This window comes from Grampus griseus, assembly GCF_964374135.1.
Source record: "Grampus griseus genome assembly, chromosome: 11".
NCBI classification, from domain to species: domain Eukaryota; kingdom Metazoa; phylum Chordata; class Mammalia; order Artiodactyla; family Delphinidae; genus Grampus; species Grampus griseus.
Genome location: NC_139005.1, coordinates 93,965,766 through 93,983,832, shown reverse-complemented (window position 1 = coordinate 93,983,832; position 18,067 = coordinate 93,965,766). Strand labels below are relative to the sequence as shown.

Sequence of the window (18,067 nt, the reverse complement as noted above, 5' to 3'; positions counted from 1 at the left end):
CCGCCTCTCCCTGCAGGGCTGGCCACGGCCCTTTCATTCCAGGTGCCTGACATGCTGCTCAGGTGTGCTAGCAAGCCGGCAGGCGGCCACAGGAACCCATGGGGGATCAGCGGGGTGAGAACGGAGACAGGCTACAGTGGTGGAGGGATTTTATAGTTTCACAAGACTAAGGACAGGCTATTGTTCATTCTTTCAAGCGTGGTTCCCAGGGCGGAGGTTGAGTCTCTGTGCACACGTGGGATCCGAAGAAAATTCCTCCAGGGCAGGGCTAGGTCCCCCAAGCGCAGGGCTAGCCCAGGCCAGGCACCAGCAGGTGGTCAGGAAAGGGGGCAGGGAACCCGGGAGTGTGGACTGGAGCTACCAGGGGAAGGTCCGGGTTCTGAACTTGCTGGATACCTCTGCTTGTGCTGGGAAGACAGGGCACGTTTGCAAACAGTGCTCTTTCTGAGTCCCCAGCTAGCGGCACACGAGGCCTGCGCAGGGCACCCTGGAGGTCAGGGGAGGTGGGCCACTTACTGTAGTGCCTGGGCTCCTTGACGTGGGGCTTGGGCTTGGTGGAGCCGGGTGCCCCCGGGGCCTGGCGCCGCCTCTGCAGGGCCTGGTAGAGGCCCAGGGCCCGGCGCTTGGCCTTGCGCAGGATGTGGCAGACGTACTGGAAGATCTCCTCGTAGCAGTCGCCGGGCTCGGCATAGCTGGCCACCGTGCTGGAGGACAGGTCACGCTGCCGCTGCTCCAACATCAGCCGGTGTTCCCGCTGCTTGGTCTCCGAGAACTGGGTCGCTATGACAACGAGGCACAGGTTGATCATGAAGAAGGAGCCCACCTGTGACCAACGGGAGGAGAGGACAGGGACAGAGGGGACGGTGGGGTGAGAGGAGGTGGGAGCAGGGGTGGGAGGGTGGGAGAGGGAGACGGAGAAGGAGAAAGAGAGACGGGGAGACGGCGATGGAGACGGGGAGACGGCGATGGAGACGGGGAGACGGCGATGGAGACGGGGAGACGGCAACGGAGACGGGGAGACGGGGAGACGGCGACGGAGACGGGGAGACGGCGATGGAGACGGGGAGACGGCGACGGAGACGGGGAGATGGCGACGGAGACGGGGAGATGGCGATGGAGTGGAGGGACGGAGGCAGGGCGAGAAGCAGAGGGATACAGAGGCCGAAAGGAAGACCGGAGGAGGGGCAGGGGCGGATCCCAGACATGGAACAGGGAAAGAGACAGCCAGAGACAGGGGGGTACCGACAGACAAGGGCAAGGAGGGACACCAGGGGAGAGTGAGACAGGCTCAGAGAGGACAGAAACGGAGGGTGTGGGAAGCACAAAGTGACGGACGGGTGGGGACAGGGAGAGAGGAGGGGAGGGCGGAGCGCCCAGAGAGACGAAGAGGCACGGGCACAGATAGGGACAGGAAAAGAGCGCTGAGGCCTTGCTCTGGGAGGAGGCCGGGGCTCAGGACAGCGGTGGCCCAGGCAGCTCCCCAGGCCCCCCTGAGGCCTGCTTCCAAGCCCTCTCCCCTCAGGCCCCTAGGCCTTGGCCACGGCTGCCCTCCCACCTGGGACATCAGCGCTGAGGGCAGGGAGGGAGGCACAGCCCCCCTCAGGCTACCCGGGCCCTGAGTCGCACCCCAGCCCTGCCTTCACTACGGCCCTGACTTTGGGCCTCCAGACAAGAAAAGACAAGCTTCCCTCAGAAAGGGCTTAGCTGGGCATCTTTATCTGGGCTTGGATGGGGAAAGGCTACCTGGCTAGTGCTAGGAATCTGCCACCTCAAGTCCCAGGGCCCAGCTCCAGGGGCCACCGCAGGCAGAAGAGCCCCAGTTTCCAGAGGCAGGCGCCTCCCAGGCACATGCTAAGCCTTTGAACAGACTCAGCGGCAGACTCGCACCTGCCAGAGGGAGGGGGCAGTGTGCGTTTCACCCTCCTCCAGGCTGCCTGCCAGAAGGTTCCTGTAGGCCGCAGCCCCAGTCACTGATCCCCCTTCCTTCCTCTCCCCCACAGCATAGCTGGGGAGCTGGGGCTCAGGAGGGGTTGCGGGAGCGGGGGGGCTTCCTGGCCCAGAGGACTCTGGGAAAACCCCCTGCCTCTAGAGTAAGAAGATGCCTCACTCATTTGCTCTCTCCGCATTTCCTGGAGACCCGCTCAGCAGGCCTGTGTGAGGGGCGCGGACCCACCCCGTCCGCTGGGAGCTCACACCTGGCAGCCTCTACCCAGCCCGCCTCTGTGGCTGCTGTCCCTGGGTGACCCGGCAGCTCCCCATTCCCTCTGGACCTCCATTTCCCCATCAAAAACATAAGGCTCGGACGAGCTTAGGACTTCTGCACTCAGAAGGAGTCCTGGGGACCTGCGTGCAAAGGCTGAGGACCCCTCACCGGCTGTGTGGCCCAGGCCAGACACCTCACCTCTCTGGGGCTCAGGGTCCACAGCTGGGAAACAAGCAGGTGGCCCTGCGTGGCCAGGGTTGTGAGGGTAAAAGAACGGCACAGTCGCTCAGCCTCTGCTCGCTGGATGCTGGAAAACTCAGCCTCCCCAGCCTCCTACCAGCACCCTTTCTCCCGTGACAGGGCCCCCCGGGCCCAGTAGTCGCAGCAATCATAGCAGCAGGACACGTTTATTGAGCATGTACTGTGTGCCAGGGGCTGTGCAGCCACAGGCTCTGTCTCCTCTAACTCTCCCCAGGGCCCGTGAGCCAGGTGCCATCACTGTGAGCTCAGGGGGCTAAGGGTCCTGCCCAGGGTCATGCTGGGAGTTACCAACCCCAGACTCCACCCCTAAGTCCATGAGGAGAAGCCGATGAAGCGTCCTCCAGCCTCTCTCTGGAACTCAAGCCTCCTCTCGCAACCTCAGTGGTTCACAGTCCCCCCACTGCAGGATTCCGTCTGGCCTCAGGGTCTCTGTGAGGCGCCCCCTGCCCAGAAGGCTCTTCCTCTGGCTCTTCCCCCTCCAGCCTTTAAGGCTCAATTCTGCCATCACCTCCTCCAGGAAGCCTCTCCCTTTCCCTATCCCTCCTCCAAGCCGGGTGAGAGGCCTCCTGTGGGCTCCCTCAGCCTCTTGGGCTTCCTTCGGTGGTGGCTCCTAAGATGCAGGCTGGTACCTGTCTGCTGTAGCCCATCTTCCCCCACAAGGCTGTGAGCTCCCAGGGGGCAGGGAGGGCCTGACTCACTGCTCAGTACCCAGCACTCGGCTCAGGGCCTGGCGCAGAGCAGGCTTCCCCGAATGTGCTAGGGAATGAACAAGCCAGTGGATGGACGGCAATGCTGAACAAAGCCTGGGCCCCTCTCTTTCTCTCTAGGGCGTCTCCTCATGGGTCCAAGGCCCCAGCACCCCCAGGAAGGCATCAAAGCTAAGCCAACAGCGGGGGTGTCTCAGGTCGGCTTCTGAGCCCCCGGGTCAAAGTCCCAGCAGCCCAGGATGGGGTGCTGCCCTGGAGTCCCAAGCGCGCTCTCTGCCACGGCCAGGAAACCAGAGATCCCAGCCCTGCAGCAGCAGGGGGCCAGCAGCGACTCTCCCAGGAGGGAATCACCTTGACATCTGGGGACTGCGCTGTGGCTGAAGCTGCGCCCGGGCGTGACAAGGTGGATGAGCTCGTTCTGGGGAGACCGTGCAGGGGAAGGCGGGAGGGGCCGGCCAGACAGCGGGCCCTCTCTGGGGGCAGAGAGAACACCCCTTCCTCTCCAGGTCTCCCCCACAAGACAGAGCTGCCCGAGAGCTGGGAGTCCCTCCGAGAATTTCAGGGAGTTCTACCAGTTCACAACCAGGCTCAGCCTCCCCTCCAGACCCTGCCCGGGAAGCAGCCCCGGGCTTCCGTTTCACAGCATCTCATCTTCCCACCCCAGGAAACGAGGGAGGTGCTGGAGCCCTTGAGACGCTCCCATCCTGAGGCTGCATCCCTGCTATGGTCATAAAAGGATGTATTCCCAAAGACTACGAGGCAGAGAAACACAGGCAGGAGCAGCGGGTGGACTTAAATGCCCAGAAATGAGAAGAGAAGGCAATCGGAAGTGATGGATGCCTCCACGGCCACCCCGACGAGCTCCCTCAGCCACCTGCTGCTCGGCTGCATTTACAAACGGCCCCTCCTGCTCTCTCCCACTCAGCACTCGGGCTCTGCAGGGGCACCCTGGGGACTCCCAAAGAGCCCCGCCCCCACTCTGGGGTCCCCTGGCCCATGGGTCCCTGAGCTTTTGCCCAGAGAGCCCCAGCTCCCCTGACACTTACTATGATCAGCAGGATAAAATAGATGAAGTTGTAGAAGGAGTGCGCGTCCATCACGTAGTACATGATCTCCACCCAGCCCTCCAGGGTAATCACCTGCAGCCAGGACGGAGCAGAAGAGGAGAGCGAGAGCCTGAGACGGCTGAGCCTCCAGGAAGGCGGGCAGCAAAGGGGAAGCTGCCCCAGACAGAAGCCCCGCTGCGTGCCGGGACACTCGACACGTGTCCCCCCTCATACTTCTCCCAAGGGCTCCACGGGGCAGCCATCCTCATCCCCAACACGCAAGTGAGGAAACGGAGGCTCAGAAGGGTAGGACACTCGCCCAATGTCACACAGCCAGGAAGGAGTGGACGAGGGACTTAACCTGGTGCCTCTCGCTCCAGAGCCCCCCACCTTCCAGTCTTCCACACCAAGGCAGAAGGACTGGAAGCAGGGGGCCCTGGGCTGCGGCGCCAGCTCACCCCCTGGGCCACTCTCTGAGCCTCGGCTGCTTCTTCAGTGTATGGGATCAACAGAGCCCACCTGGCAGGGTCAGGGCGCAGCTCAGGTGAGCCCGGGACGGGGGCTGTGAGAAGCCTGGAGTGACTCTGTCGCCCATGCGCTTTCCCAGAGAGGAAAGCAGAGGAGCCTTGGGCGAGACGAACGCCCAGCGCCCCCAGCACCGCGGTCTTGTTCGCTTCTGGCAAATGCACAGAGCGTTTGCCAGGTCACTGCCACCCACCCTCTCGGGGCCGAAGGGACCCAAAACGCAGCTGCTGGGCTGTGATGACATCACACCTTGCAGCTCTGAATTCTGTGATCCTGTTGCTCCCCAGAGCGAAGCGTGCCAAGCAGACCCCTCAGCGGCTTCTCAGCCACCACCCTCTGCACCTGCCCCATCCTTCCTTCTGACGACAGCAGGAAGGCAACCTTGACTGAGCACTCACTGCACACCAGGCTCGGCTGGCATCATCTGGTTTATTCTTCTCAGCCACTCAAGGTCGGGGGGCAGCTGTTATTACCCCCATTTTAGAGATAAGAAAACTGAGGCACAGAGGCATCAGGCAATACACCCGAGGGCCTACAGCTCTTTCTTCGAACCTCAGTTGCTCTGTCTGTAACATGGGCTGATAGTGCCTGTTGTGCCAGCAGGACGGGTAGGTTTCAATGACACGGGTGGCAAACCCCCAGCACAGAGCCCCGCCTGCCAGGTGAAGCTGCTCACCCCACCCAGCATGGGGGCCGGCGCCAGGCCCGAGGGCCCCACCTGGAAGATGACGATCCAGGCGTAGCCGATGTTGTCAAAGTTGATGGCGCCCTTGTGGGGGTTGGCGCTGCCTGTGCGGCACACATTGTAGTAGCGGTTCCAGTTGACACAGAGCCCACTGGCGTTGAGGTCCTGGCGCCCCGCCCCAAAGTCATAGACGTCATCCTTGGACAGGCAGCACTCGCGGCCCTGCTCCTTGAGCGGGGGAATCTCGTGGCAGCCCATGATGCCGTTGTCCCCCGACAGGGAGCAGATGAAGGGCATCTCGTCGTCCTCCTCCGGCTGGTAGTAGGGGGGCAGGGCCACATCCCCTTGTCTGTCCACAGGTGATGGTGGGGAAAGAGGAGAAGGGGAGGGGTCACTGCCACACAGCATGGCAAGACTGGCCCAACATGCCATCATCGCCTCCAGGCCTTCGCACATGCTGTTCCCCCTGCCTGGGACACCCTTCCCCCCCTCTGCCATGGTCACCAAAACTCCCATCTGCCCACTGTGGCAGTTCTGGGGTCCCCCCCAACACCAAGAGGGAGCCTTCCCTGGGGGAGCCTCAGGGAAGACTGGGCCCTGCACTCACCCCCGTTATTGCTCTTGGGGAAAAATGCACCCAACTCCCCTGGGCGGCTGGAGCTCTTTTAGGGAAAGGACTGGGTCTCAGCATCCCTAGTACCCACACACTGTGGTCGGAGCAGAGTAGGTGCTTAATATACAAATGCTGAATTTTGCTGATTCAACAGATGAAGGTAAGATACCTTCCTGCCCCACCCTCTCCCATCTATGTGACCTTGGGCTGGTCACTTCCCCTCTCTGGACCTCAATTTCTTCATCTGTAAAACAGAGATGACAATGCCTGCCCTGCCCATCCTGTAGAGCTAATCTATGATTCACTGCAATCCCAATCAAAATCTCAACATGATTCTGTCTATGAAACCTGGCCAGATGGTTCTAGGATTTATATGAACGGGAGAGCAGTCAATACAATTTTTTAAAAGAATAAAGATGAGTGGAGCGCAGTCCTCCAGGAGAACAAAATACTCTACAAGTATGATTATTATTAGAGTGTGGTATTGCAACAGGAACAGAAAGAACTGTGGAACATCACAGAGCACAGGGACAAACCCAGGTATAAAAGACAACTTAGTATATTATAGAGACACCTTTTGAGGTCCATGGGGAATGGAAGGACTAGTCAGTAAATGGTGTTAAGACATTTTCTATCCATGTGGAAAATAAAAAAGTTAGATCCTGGGCTTCCCTGGTGGCGCAGTAGTTGAGAGTCCGCCTGCCGATGCAGGGGACACGAGTTCGTGCCCCTGTCCGGGAAGATCCCACATGCCGCGGAGCGGCTGGGCCCGTGAGCCATGGCCGCTGAGCCCGCGTGTCCGGAGCCTGTGCTCCGCAACGGGAGAGGCCACAACAGTGAGAGGCCCGCGTACCGCAAAAAAATAAAAATAAAAAAAAATAACAGTGAGATCATTTTACATCCATCCAAACAGCAAACATTTCAGGGCTGATAATATTGAGTATGGGGAGAGTGCAAACACGCTAATACACTATTGGTGGGAGTGTAAGTTGACATGACCTTTTTAGAGGGCAATTTGGCAACAACATCCATTAACAATTAACATGTAGACATCCAACCCAAATACATATGGTCCCCAGACAGTTTAATAAAGGCACTACTGCAATTCAGTGGAGAAAGGATGGACTTCTTCATCAGTGGTACTGGGACAATCGGTCATCCATATAAAAAATGAATCTTGACCCCAACCACAGGTCGTACTAAAAATTATTTGAAATGGAATATAGACCTAAATGTGAAAGATAAAAACAAGAAAGCTTCTAAAAGAAAACACTGGAGGACAGTTGGTAACCTTGGGTTAGGAAAAGATTTCTTAAACTGGATACAAAAAGCATACTAGGAAAATGATTGCTATCTGGTCTTCATTACAACTGAGAGCTGCTGTTTGTCAATCAAATGACACCATTAAGAGAGTGAAAGCAGAAAAAGAACAAAAAGAAAAAATTTTTAAAAGGAAAAGAAAAAACAGAAAAAATATAAAGGAACAAAATTTTCTAAAGAAATAAAAAACAAAAATATTTTAAAAAGGAAAAAGAGTGAAAACAGAAGAAAAACAAAAAGAAAAAAGAAAAAAAATTTAAAGACAATAAAAGAAAAACAGAAAAAATATATAAAGGAACAAAAAGAACTTTTTATTTAAAAAGAAATAAAAAGGAGAAAGAAAAAAATTTAAAAGAAAAATAACAAAATTTAAAATATTTTTTTAAAAAAAGAGTGAAAACAGAAAACTTAGACTGGAATCAAATATTTGCAATATATATATATCCACCAAAGGACTCAAATCCAGGATATAAAGGTCTGCTACAAATTTATAAGAAAAAGAAAGGCAATCCAACTTTAACATGGCAAAAGACCATACAAACACTTCACAAGGAGATACACCAATGGCTGATAAACACACGGAAAGGTGCTTATTACCACTAGTCATCAGGGAAATTCAAATTAAAACCACAATAAGGCACCTCTGCACTCTCATTAGAATAGTAAAAATTAAAGGACTGACAATTCCACATGTTGCTGAAGGATGTAGGGCAACTGGAACTCTTAGACTTTGCTAGCGAACATTTAGTGCAACCATCCTGGAAAACAGTTTGGCAAAATCTACTAAAGCCGGGCTTCCCTGGTGGCGCAGTGGTTGAGAGTCCGCCTGCCGATGCAGGGGACACGGGTTCGTGCCCCGGTCCGAGAAGATCCCACATGCCGCGGAGCGGCTGGGCCCGTGAGCCATGGCCGCTGAGCCTGCGCGTCCAGAGCCTGTGCTCCGCAACGGGAGAGGCCACGACAGTGAGAGGCCCGCGTACCGCAAAAAAAAAAAAAAATCTACTAAAGCCAATAAACATATGCACTCCCTTAACCCAGCAATTCCACCCCTGAGAATTTACCCAAGAGAAGGAATGGTCATATCCACCCAAAGACATGGACAAGAGTATTCATCAGTCATAGAGCCAAAGAACCAGAAACCGCCCAGATCAACGGGAGAATGGAAAAACACATAGTGGTATATTCACTCGGCAGAATCCTCACAGCAGTGAAAAAGAAGGAGGGACTTCTCTGGTGGTCCAGTGGGTAAGACTCCACGCTCCCAAAGCATGGGGCCGGGTTTGACCCCTGATCAAGGAACTAGATCCTGCATGCATGCTGCAACTAAGAGTCTGCATGCCACAACAAAAATCCCCCATGCCACAACTAAGACCCGGCACAGCCTAAATAAATAAATAAATAAATAAATATTTTTTTAAAAAAATAAGTAATCTAGAGATGATTTTTTTTAAAAAAATGAAAAAGGAAATACACAAGCAACAACTTGGATGAACCTCACAGACACTGAGACAAAGATGCAGACACAAAAGGTAACGGCCTATATGATTCCATCTAAAGAAACCTCAGAAACAGCCAAAGGGAATCTATGGTGATAGAGGTCAGAATAGCTGCTACTTTGGGGTGAGGGGGAAGGTGACTGGGAAAGGGCAGGAGGGAGCCTTGCTGGGGACAGTGAGTTTCTCAGGGTAGATTTACAGTGATGTGCAACCCAGGTTAAAACCTCACTGAGCACTTAATAGCTGTGCCTGCTACTGAGTGTAATTTATACCTTAACCAAAAAAAGTATTTTAAAAAAATGGACACAGGGGCATACCTCGGTTTTTTTGAGCTTTTCTTTATTGCACTTCTTACAAATTGAAGGTTTGTGGCAACCCTGTATCGAGCACGTCTGTCGGCGTCATTGTTCCAACAGCATTTGCTCACTTTGTGTCTCTGTCACGTTTTGATTATTCTTGTAATATTTCAAACTTTTATTATTATTATATTTGTCGTGGTGATCTGTGATCAGTGATCTTTGTTGTTACTATTACAACTCACGGAAGACTCAGATGACGGCTAGCATCTTTTGGTAATGAAGTACTTTTTAATTGGGGTATGCTCTCTTTTTAATATTATTGCACAATCAATAGACTACTAGTATAGTGTGAACATAATATGCACCGAGAAACCAAGAAAGTCGTATGACTCGCTTTACTGTGGTGGTCTGGAGCCAAACCCGCAATATCTCTGATTTGACTAGACATTATGAGTCTAGCCATTGATCACAAAGATCGCAAGCATACACGATGCTCCCTGCAGGCTTGTATGTAAGAGCAAAAACTTGGAAACCTCGCAAGGTCCATCAACAGAAGCTGGCTCGCCAGCTTCTTATTCATTCGTGGAATAAGAAACACTGATGAAAAACACACTCAAGACATGCTGCCAGAGCCATTCTCAGTTTTAAAACCTGTCTGGGGTGTAAATAGTCGTGTGTGTGCATTAATGCCTAGACAGAATCGGCAAGAAGGGACCAGATGCTTTGCAGAGGACACCAGACCAGGGCTCAGATTCCGGGCCCTGCCACTTCCTAGCTGGGTGACATCGTCCTGATTCTGTGCTCATCAAGAACACTCCGAATGACCACCTGGGGTCTCCTGAGGGGCTCATGTGCCTGGAGGGATGCTTCGCGCACACTCCCCGCGAGGCAGTCACAGCGGGCTTTAGAGTCAGGGGAACCCAGGTTCTAATTCTACCTCTCACTTCGCCAAGCTGGGTGCCCTGGAGCAAGATTCTCCTCTCTCAGCCTCCGTTTCCTGGTCTCCACAAGGGATCAAAAGTCAAGCATCACCTCCACGGCCCCTGTCACACAGAAGCGCTTCATCCTTGCTAACCAAGTAAATAAACTGGTCTAGAGATACCCAACAATCAAGAAAATAAACGCACAAGTGACATAATTGCAGACAGAGATAGTGCCAAGAAAATCAAGCAGGATAAGGCAATAGAGGGTCTGGGGGAGGGGGATGGTGAGGGAAGGCCTCCAGGACAAGGCGACATCAGGGCTGAGCTGGGATAATGAGAAAGCGGCCATGTTGGAATGACCTAGAGAAAGATCCATATGGCATGGAGGGGCCTGGATGAGACCTGAACCCAAAGCTGAGAGCTCATACCTACCCGTCTCCATCTTTGAAGGCCAGACCAGGAGAAGCAGGGTCCTCCTCTCCTGCTGCCCCAGGCCCTGACTCAGGGCCCACCTCTTCCAAATGACTGACACAGTGAGGGCACCCCTGCCCCCCACAGGGCTCTTACCCACAAGGGTGCCCCGTCCCTGATCTACCCAGGTACCCTACTGTTCCCCCACAGTGATGGGCGGGTCAGTCCCCTTCCCCAGGCTTCCCCCTGGCTCTCCAGCTTAGCTCCATCCTCACAACCAACAATCAGGCCAAGAGGGAGGTCCAGCCCATGCCCGTGTAGTGTCCCCAGGGACAAGAACTGTCCCTCCTGCAGTCCTCGCTCCCCAGGGGCAGGAACTCTGCTGTGTCCTTCTGTTGTGTCCTCGGCCCGAGCACGGGCTGGGCAAGAGCTGCCACTTGGATGAGTTTGTCGAGTGACAGGATGAATGAAAACGCTTTTTTACTTCAGTCTCCCTGGGGCCTGGCACACAGCAGGAGTGCACTAACGCCTATTAGTGAAACAAAATGAAAGTATAGCCGTGTCCAAACACATATGGGCATGTATGTACACTCAGAGACGCTGCTTATCCCTCGTCGCTGAGGTTCTGTAGATGTCACATTTCTCAGATAACTCAACGCAACTCCTCCAAGAGCGAAAGCTTGATTTCTGTTTACACAGCTTTGGACAATCATCTCTCGGAGGAGTTGCTCACCCCACTGCTTTTAGACACAAGTGGGCCGAATGCGAGCTGACCTTTCCCTGATGACTCAGAGCCCCTGATAGGAACGTCTGTGCTGTAATTAGAAAGCTAGTTTCCATGTCTGCTTTGAAGGTTTTCTGTCTCTATTCCTTGTTGTCCCCACTTCTGCTTGGATCTTAGCCGCCCTTTTTCCTCTTACCCAACCTCCTTCTCGTTTGCTGCTTCCACTCTTTTGGGCCCAATTCCCAAGTAAGTTAAAACTATGTGTTAAGTTAAGAGTCACTAGGTACTGAATTAGCATCTAAGGGCCTATCTTGGGCTGGGACTTTTTGATACCAATTCTGAGAGCCCAGAGGACTTCTGTGCTCATTCTGGTGTCCAGCCATTCATGAGAGACCTACCACCAACTCACCTGGGCACATCCCTTAATCTCCCTGCACCACTGGAAATAAGGATCGGGACCAGGTCTCAATGTGGAGACCTTCCTAGCCCTGAAACATTCAGCGCCACTGATGCCCCAGCTAAAGCTGGCCAGGAGCCCGGGGCAGGCGGGTACGGGGTGGGGGTGGGACTGCACTCACATTGTGAAGTTCTCCTCCAGGAAGCAGCGGTTGCGCAGCAGGCCCGCCCAGAGCTGCACGCCGATGATGCCAAAGATGAAGAAGACAAAGAAGCAGAGCAGGAGGACATTCCCCAGCATGGGCAGCGTGTCCAGGAGCAGGTTCACCAGGATCCGCATACCTGAGAGAGGGAAGGGTGGAGGGATGGGCAGACAGGGGCAGAGGTCCCGGAGAGGACAGAGGGAGAGCAGGGTTAGAGGAACAGAGAGGGGGCAGTGAAAGGAGAGGCGGGACACGTGGGCAGGGGCTCCTTACTGTCCTCAGCCTGCTCAGTGGCCACCAGACAGACTTCCTCCTTGGTACCTGCCCCTCCTCCCAGAGGCCACGGAAATGGCTCTGGGCCCCACGACACTTACACTAGATTCTGGGTGAAGAGGCAGGCATTTGTGGAGCACCTTTTATGTGCCAAGCGCCCTTCTGGGTAATGCACAAATATGATCTCCTTCGTGAGGGTGGTAATATTATCCCTATTTTATAGAAGAGGCCACTGGAGGTTCCTAGAACTGAAGCTACTCGCCCAAGGTCACACAGATAGGAAGCAGCAGGGTCTGGATTTAAACCAGGTGTCCTGACACCAAGTTAGCACTCTTTCCACAACCCTCAAGTACCCGGAGGCCTAGGACTGAGGCCAGCTCATCTCCCTATGCCCAGCACCCACCCAGAATGGGCACAGTAGGAGCCTAATAAGTGTCCTTCATCTCCGGGGCAGTCAGTGGTTCCCTGACCTTGCCAGGACACATCAGTACCAGCCAAAACCACCCTGCTGACCCGCCCACTGCATGATGGAACCGGGCAGACCTCTCAGAGCCACCTACAGAAGAACCCTGGCCAGCCGAGGGACTCAGACCTGGCCTGATGCCAGAGGAAGAGGACTCTTCCTTTCCTAAGAAAGGGCTGCGATGAACAACCCAAGGCAGAGGCAAAACAGAAGGTGGGGAAGTGGGAGTGGAGACAGACATCCCCAGGGAGGGCGACGCGTGACCTGAAGCGGGCTTCAGGCAGGCATGGGAAGGGGGCAGAACGTGTGCTCCTGGGGAGGTCTGACATCCTGAAATGCCTCAGGTAGGGAAAGCCTGCGGAAAGCACATAGAGCTTTAGAGAGATTTAGAGAGATTTAGAGAGATTCGGGTTCAAATCCTCACCCTGCTAGCCTCTGGGACCTGTGGGACCTGAACCAGTCCCTTCCCCTCTTGGAGGATAAGGTCCCTCAGCAGACGGGCCCAAGAAGACAGCAACCACTCTGCAAAGATTCCCCAGCTCAGGGCCCACAGCCAACTCTCAGCAAACTCCGGGGCTCCCGCCCCACAGAGGAAGTGGAGATGCTCAGCTTCCGGCACTGCTCCACACACTTACCACCCTTCACGTCTGTCTCCCCATCCTTCCCTTCTGCCCCTCCTGCCCTGGGCTGACCCATCTGCACCCTCCGTGCCCTCTCTCTCCCCGCGGGCTCAGTACCCCGGCTGTGAAAAGGGCCCAGCTCTCCCAAGTCTGGGTGACATCATCTGCACAGCTTCAGTAACTGTCTGCATGTCACCCACTCCCTCCTGACTCCTCAGGAGTCACTGGAGAATCCGCAGGAATGCAAGCCCCAGACAGGTGGGTCACCTCTGTAGTTCTGCCCAGCTCCCTTTCCCAGTCCTATGAAAACAGCACCAATTCTCCCATTCCAGTCCTGTGGTTTGGGTGGGCTGACATGGAGATCACATGACCTAGGCCTGGCCAATCAGCATAGCCTGTTCCTCTAGCCTCAATGATTTGTCCAGGATGGGCACGTGACTCCATCCAGGACCAATGAGAGTCTGCACTGAGACTTCTGCTGGAACTACAGGAAAAGAGATGCTCTCTTTCTGCAGAGGTTACAAGCTGGGAGGAGTTAAGCCTGGAGCTGCTGGGGCCATTTGCCTCCCGGGAATAATGCCTGCCTGGGGTTGAAGCCAGCCCAAGGAAGGCAGAGCCCAGGACAGAGAGGGAGTGATTCCTGATAACACACTCTACAACACAAATCTGGGCACGTCATCACTATGCATGAAAAGTGCTGGCATCTTATCAGTTACAGAAGCTGTGGTTTGTGGACCCCTGGCAGGTTGGGGGAGGTCCGTGGAAGGACTACGGAAGGTCCATGAACCTTACGGAATTGCTGTAAAGTATGCAAGTATGATGCCATGAATTTTTCTGGGAAGAAGGTCCACGCAAGTGTCTGTGGCCCCAAAGAGTGTCAAGAGCTGGTGGGTCACCCTTGAGCGCACCCCCCCCAAGATCCTGTGATTCCTGTGAACCCTGCCTACCTCTGTAGCCTCATCTTCCTCTCTGCCTCCCTCCGTCCCCAGTGTGCATGCTATGTCTAGCAATATCAAATTACTTAAAGTTCCATAAAGCTACCATGGGATTTCACACCTCCATGCTTTTTTATTCATGCTGTCCCCTCTTTCTAGAACACTCTTCTGCCTCTCTTGTGCCTGGCAAACCTCTATTCAGCCACCACATCTCAGTTAAGGGTCTGCTTTCTCTCTGTGAAGACTTCCCATACCCTTTCTAAGCCCCTCTCCCTCTCTTCTGTTCTGGGCAACCTCAGCATCTCTGACCCAGCCTAGGATGGACAGTTGTGCAGGTTGCACAACCTTGGAGGTACCATTTACATCAACATCCAATCTTCTTCTAACCCTAGTGTGTAGTCATCTGTTTACCCTCCTGTCTCTTCCACTTGGCTCTAACCTCCTGGGGGCAGGGCCTGTGTCTATGTCACCTCAGTGTTCTTGGAACCCAGCAGGTTCTGGCCCAGAGCAGAGGCTCAGCCAACATTTATTGAATGACTGCTTGTGAATGAATGATGTGCTAAGTCATAGGGAGGGAGTGGAATATTGGAGAGGGGAGGATGGAAGGATGGTGACAAGGAGAACAGTGGCCCTGTCCAGATTTTTATTTATTCCAGGAGTGATGGCTGAGGTAGTTTTTTTTTTGTTTTTTGGGTTTTTTTTTTTTTTTTTTTGCAGTACGCGGGCCTCTCACTGTTGTGGCCTCTCCCGTTGCGGAGCACAGGCTCCGGACGCGCAGGCTCAGCGGCCATGGCTCACGGGCCCAGCCGCTCCGCGGCATGTGGGATCCTCCCGGACCGGGGAACGAACCCGCGTCCCCTGCATCGGCAGGCGGACTCTCAACCACAGCGCCACCAGGGAAGCCCCTGAGGTGGTTATTCATGAGGGTAGTTATTTGGGATTTGCATCACAAGCTCTGTATGGAGTGATTTCCAATCAATAATTAATGCCCACCCCCATCCTCCCTCCCCACAAAACTAGGTCAGCCTCCTCTTGGGAAAGGCAGTGGGGCTCCTTTGTAAGCTCCTGCTCTCCAATTGAGAGCAAGCCAGGGTGAGTGAAGGCTCAATACCCCACCTCGCCACGTCTGCCCCCCGCCACTGCAGGGTAGCCAGGGGGTGTGCAGAAGAGGGAAGCGAGAAAACAGAGCAAGCACCCTGCAGTCCATCCAAATGTTAATTCAGTTGCAGGCCTTTCTGATGCCCCATCATTCATTCACTCATCAAACACTTATAAATACTGTTGCATATGAGGCATGGTGCTGGGCACATGGGGAAACCAAAATCCTCATTTTTTTACGCCCTCATTTTTTACCCCTGCTGGTAGAGCTTGCAGTCTACCAGCAGGGGGTCAGGGGACCACAGTGTTGGGGAAACGGACCATGCCTGGGCAGTGAGGGCAGCTCCAGGCCCATTCCTGGAGGGGCTGACTCGAGCTGGGCCCTGCAGGATGCCGGGAGCTGTGGCAAAGTCGCAGAGGGGTGACCGTTCAGAGAGGGCATCCAGACTGTGCTTGGGGGTCTAAGGAGGGCGGGGCTCTCTGTTAGGTGGCTGGTCAGGGTGGTCCATGGGCAGATTTCTAAACAGGGCGAGCGCTTGGTCAGCTCTGGGCTTTAAAGGGGAGGGAGTAATCCTGGAGGACAGGACAGAGGCAGGAGGCAAGCACGGAGGGCCAGGTGGCAGCTGTGAGAAGGGGTGAGATCAGAAAGGCCTGGAGGAGGCAGCTCCTCACCATCCCAGCCCCGCTTCTCCGTGTCTGCTCCCCGGGCCCAGCCTGTGTTGCTCAGTTAATTACATTTCTCAGTTCTCCAGGACATTGAAATTCTGAAACACTCCTGAGAACCTGCCAGGCTGGCTTCCCTGAATAGCAGCCCGGTCCCTCCTCCCCTCCTGCCACCCTCTGCTGAGCTGGGCCGCAGCTCACTTCACAGCCCCCCTGGGGCCCGGGGAGTCCCAGGGCCACAGAGCCACCACATAATTAGCTAATTAGGGGCTCAGAACGAGTTCATCACTTCCGTGCCAGGAAACAGGGGCTACGCGATTAGGGAGCCCGGGAGGACCCCGTGAGAGCCCAGCTAATCCTCCTTTTATGCCCATGGTCAAGTAAGTAATTAGCTAAGGCAAATCCGATGGTTCCACTCTGCCCTCATTTCCCCTGGCACTGTGTACAGGAGAGAGAGAGAGACAGACAGAAAGTGAAACAGAGAGAGAACTGTAGACAGAACAGAGATGGAGAGAAAGAGAGACAGAGAGAGACTGCCTTTAAGACCCATCACCATCTGCCTCGGACCATCCTTCCTGCTCGTCTCCCTCCAAACCGTCCCCCAGCCAAAGCCTCCTCCTCCAGGCAGTCTTCTCTGATTCTCACTCCGATACTTAGGAAGGCTTTCTGCATCTAGTTCCCCCATGGCTCTCCTTTTTCCTCTCTCAGGATGAGCTTGCCTGGTTCTGCTCTCTTAGTGTGACTTTTGAGGCCTTCAGCCTGGGGTGGGGACCAGGTGTGCCTGGGTGAGGGCAGGCTGCAGGCGACCCACGAGCGTGGTTGAGGGCCCTGCTTCCCTAGTTAAGAAGGGAAAGAGGACCTCGGAGTCCTCAGAACATTCAATGTAGCCCCTGCCCTGATGAGCACGCAGGGCATCAACCCACAGCAGGACATCTGGGCCCCAGTCCTGGCTGGGCGTCCTTGAAACAGTTTGCCCTCTCTGGGGCCCAGAGGCCTCATGTACAGAAGAGGACGGGGGTTCCTGTCCAGCCTCAGAAACACCCCAAGGCCAGGACACCTCCGAGTGGGGTGCCCCCAAAGTTAGAAGCCTCCAGCAGCCCAGCCACCCCCGTGGGGAAAGTGTAAATCTTCATCCCAACTGCCCCCATCCCCCCTTCACAGGCCCCCACAGCCTGGCTCCAGTCTATCTCCCAAGCCTCGCCCCCCACGCCCTCCACGCCACACCTGAACCCGCTGCTCCAGCCAGACAGCAGACGCGCCCGGCGCCCTGGCTCCCCACCTCCGCACACTCTGCCCCCACTCACACCGCCCCCCACTCTCTGCCACAAGGGGTCCTTTGCTATTGTGCTGCTGGGGGCAATGCCAGGGGCACTTCCCACGGCAGGACGGGGTCCATGCTGGAGCCAGACTGACCCACTTCCAGTCCCTGGAAAGCCCAGATTCTGGGTCACCGCCGGGCCCTCAAAGTCGCCCAGAAGTCCATCTCTCCTCCATTTTTAAAACTCAGCTGCGTGGTCGCCTCTTCTGGTCCCCAGGCTGAGCTCGTGCTCCCGCAATGAGCTGCCACAGCCCCATCCTCCCTCCGTCACAGCGCTTGTTACGCTGTCGGCCTTCATCGCAGCTCTGCCCTCCTCTCCCCGCCGGAAACCAGGAGGGCAAGGCCCACCGGGGTGTTCCGCATCCTCCGACCCAGCCCAGGGCCTGGCACAGAGTGGCCCCTCCGAGGAGGGCAGCTTGAACGAATGTAGGAGTGATGGCCGAGTGGACGGATCATTTCAACAAGCGTTTAGTGAGGGCCTACTACGTGCCAGGCACTGTTTTAAGCTCTAAGGATGCATCCGTTTAAAAAAACACACAAAAGGGACTTCCCTGGAAGTCCAGTGGTTAAGACTCCTAGCTTCCACTGCAGGGGGCAAGGGTTCCACCCCTGGTCCTGGAACTAGGATCCCGCACACCACACGGCACGGCCTAAAACACAGAAATACACCCACACACACACGCACACACACCCCAAATCCCCTGCCCTTGTGAAGCACACATTCTAGGTAGGGGTAGGGAGAGACAGAGAAACAGCAAACGTAATAAGTAAGTACATTTCCTCATTTGTTGGGTGGTTAAGTGCTACGAACACAAGAAGTAGAATGGGGCAGGAGATGGGGAGGGCCGGGCTGGGGCCGGGGGTCAGGCTGGTATAAAATGGGGG

General features: G+C 55.1%; 1 protein-coding gene across 1 annotated transcript in view; it reads right to left on the bottom strand.

Annotated features, from left to right (window-relative positions):
* CACNA1I (calcium voltage-gated channel subunit alpha1 I) overlaps nt 1-18,067 on the bottom strand; it is a gene marked incomplete at both ends in the record, with an annotated part of 103,387 nt that overhangs the window by 38,591 nt on the left and 46,729 nt on the right. Inside the window, 4 exons of the mRNA XM_082666860.1 lie at nt 517-823; nt 4,218-4,310; nt 5,461-5,776; nt 11,792-11,951. Of these exons, the coding sequence (XP_082522986.1) occupies nt 517-823; nt 4,218-4,310; nt 5,461-5,776; nt 11,792-11,951 (876 nt within the window). The remainder of the gene's footprint in view (nt 1-516; nt 824-4,217; nt 4,311-5,460; nt 5,777-11,791; nt 11,952-18,067) is intronic.